The 1,504-nt window shown below is 38.8% G+C and overlaps 1 protein-coding gene across 1 annotated transcript in view; it reads left to right on the top strand.

Annotated features, from left to right (window-relative positions):
- The window catches only part of LOC106883986 (annexin A6), a 53,726-nt gene that overhangs the window by 15,240 nt on the left and 36,982 nt on the right, over window positions 1-1,504 (top strand). Inside the window, exons 7-8 of the mRNA XM_014935151.2 lie at window positions 230-422; window positions 866-969. Coding sequence (XP_014790637.1) covers window positions 230-422; window positions 866-969 — 297 coding nt within the window. The remainder of the gene's footprint in view (window positions 1-229; window positions 423-865; window positions 970-1,504) is intronic.

Here is a 1,504-nt window from a genome sequence, read left to right as displayed (position 1 = left end):
TATATATATATATAATCATCATCATCATCATCATCGTCATTTAACATCTGCTTTCCATGCTAGCTAGCATGGGTTGGACGATTTGACTGCGGACTGGCAAGCCAGCAGGCTGCACCAGGCTCCAATCTGATCTGGCAGAGTTTCTACAGCTGGATGCCCTTCCTAACCTATATATAAAAAAAATCTCTCTCACACACAATATAAGAATTGCTCTATATTTACCTTTCAGGGTCTGAATGATAATAACAGGGCTGTAACTATTGGTGAAATAAGGAACATCATTGAAGAAAATCAGCAGAAACAGAATCCTGAAGTGAGGCAGCCTGCTCCTTTGGCTTTGCCCGAAGCTCCTGTCAAGACAAAGGTTGTTGAACGCCTTACATATCGGGATCCACCACTACAAGATGTCAGTGTAGGTCACGGTGAGTATTGTTTCCTAATCTAATCCTATCATAAAATGATGCTCCAGAAAAGTTAACTCCATAATATAATGATCCTCCAGATGTCCTTTCATCGTATGATCCTCCAGATGTCCTTTCATCGTATGATCCTCCAGATGTGTTAATCCTTTTATAACATGATCCTCCAGATGTGTTAATCCTTTTATAACGTGATCCTCCAGATGTGTTAATCCTTTTATAACGTGATCCTCCAGATGTGTTAATCCTTTTATAACATGATCTAAAAGGCACAAAAATACCAAAACCTCAAATTCAGTAGTAACAAGTGTTTCTATGACATGTTGCCAATTTAAAATGTTTGAAGTTATTAAACTAGTGACAAGTATAAAAATAATCGGATGACCAGAGAAAACAAACACTACAGGTATCAAGTTGGATAATCCTTCTCCAATATCTATTTATAGGTAACCTCAATGAACAGATTCTACACATTTACAGTCATTTGTTGAAATACTCTAAACTTGATGGAGACTTTCGCTCTAAAGTCTCATATCCATGTTTCGGTAAAGTAAGTTACTGTTTTTATACTCATGTTTACTATCTCTTTCTAGTATTGCTGTTGTTGAGTTTGTTGTAACCCTTGATATCCTGGTGAAAGTCAAAATCTCAATCCTACAAGTCTTTTACAGAACAAAAATGAATGATAGAAGAATGTATAAGAGTTTTTGTTCCCTTACATTACTAAGTTCCTTATATATATATTCTATCTCATTCCAGGGTGAAAAACTAGAGGTAGTCGATAGCTTCCGCTATCTGGGCGACCAAGTTAGTAGTGGGGGTGGGTGCGCTGAAAGTGTAGCTGCTAGAATAAGAATAGCCTGGGCAAAGTTTAGAGAGCTCTTACCCCTGCTGGCGACAAAGGGACTCTCACTCAGAGTAAAAGGCAGACTGTATGACGCATGCGTACGAACAACCATGCTACATGGCAGTGAAACATGGGCTGTAACTGCTGAGGACATACGTAAGCTCGCAAGGAATGAAGCCAGTATGCTCCGTTGGATGTGTAATGTCAATGTGAATACCCGTCAGAGTGTAAGTATCTT

Source organism: Octopus bimaculoides, chromosome 3 (genome assembly GCF_001194135.2).
Source record: "Octopus bimaculoides isolate UCB-OBI-ISO-001 chromosome 3, ASM119413v2, whole genome shotgun sequence".
Classification (NCBI taxonomy): domain Eukaryota; kingdom Metazoa; phylum Mollusca; class Cephalopoda; order Octopoda; family Octopodidae; genus Octopus; species Octopus bimaculoides.
Note: the sequence above shows the minus strand (reverse complement) of the source record. Positions and strands in the feature narration are given on the sequence as shown.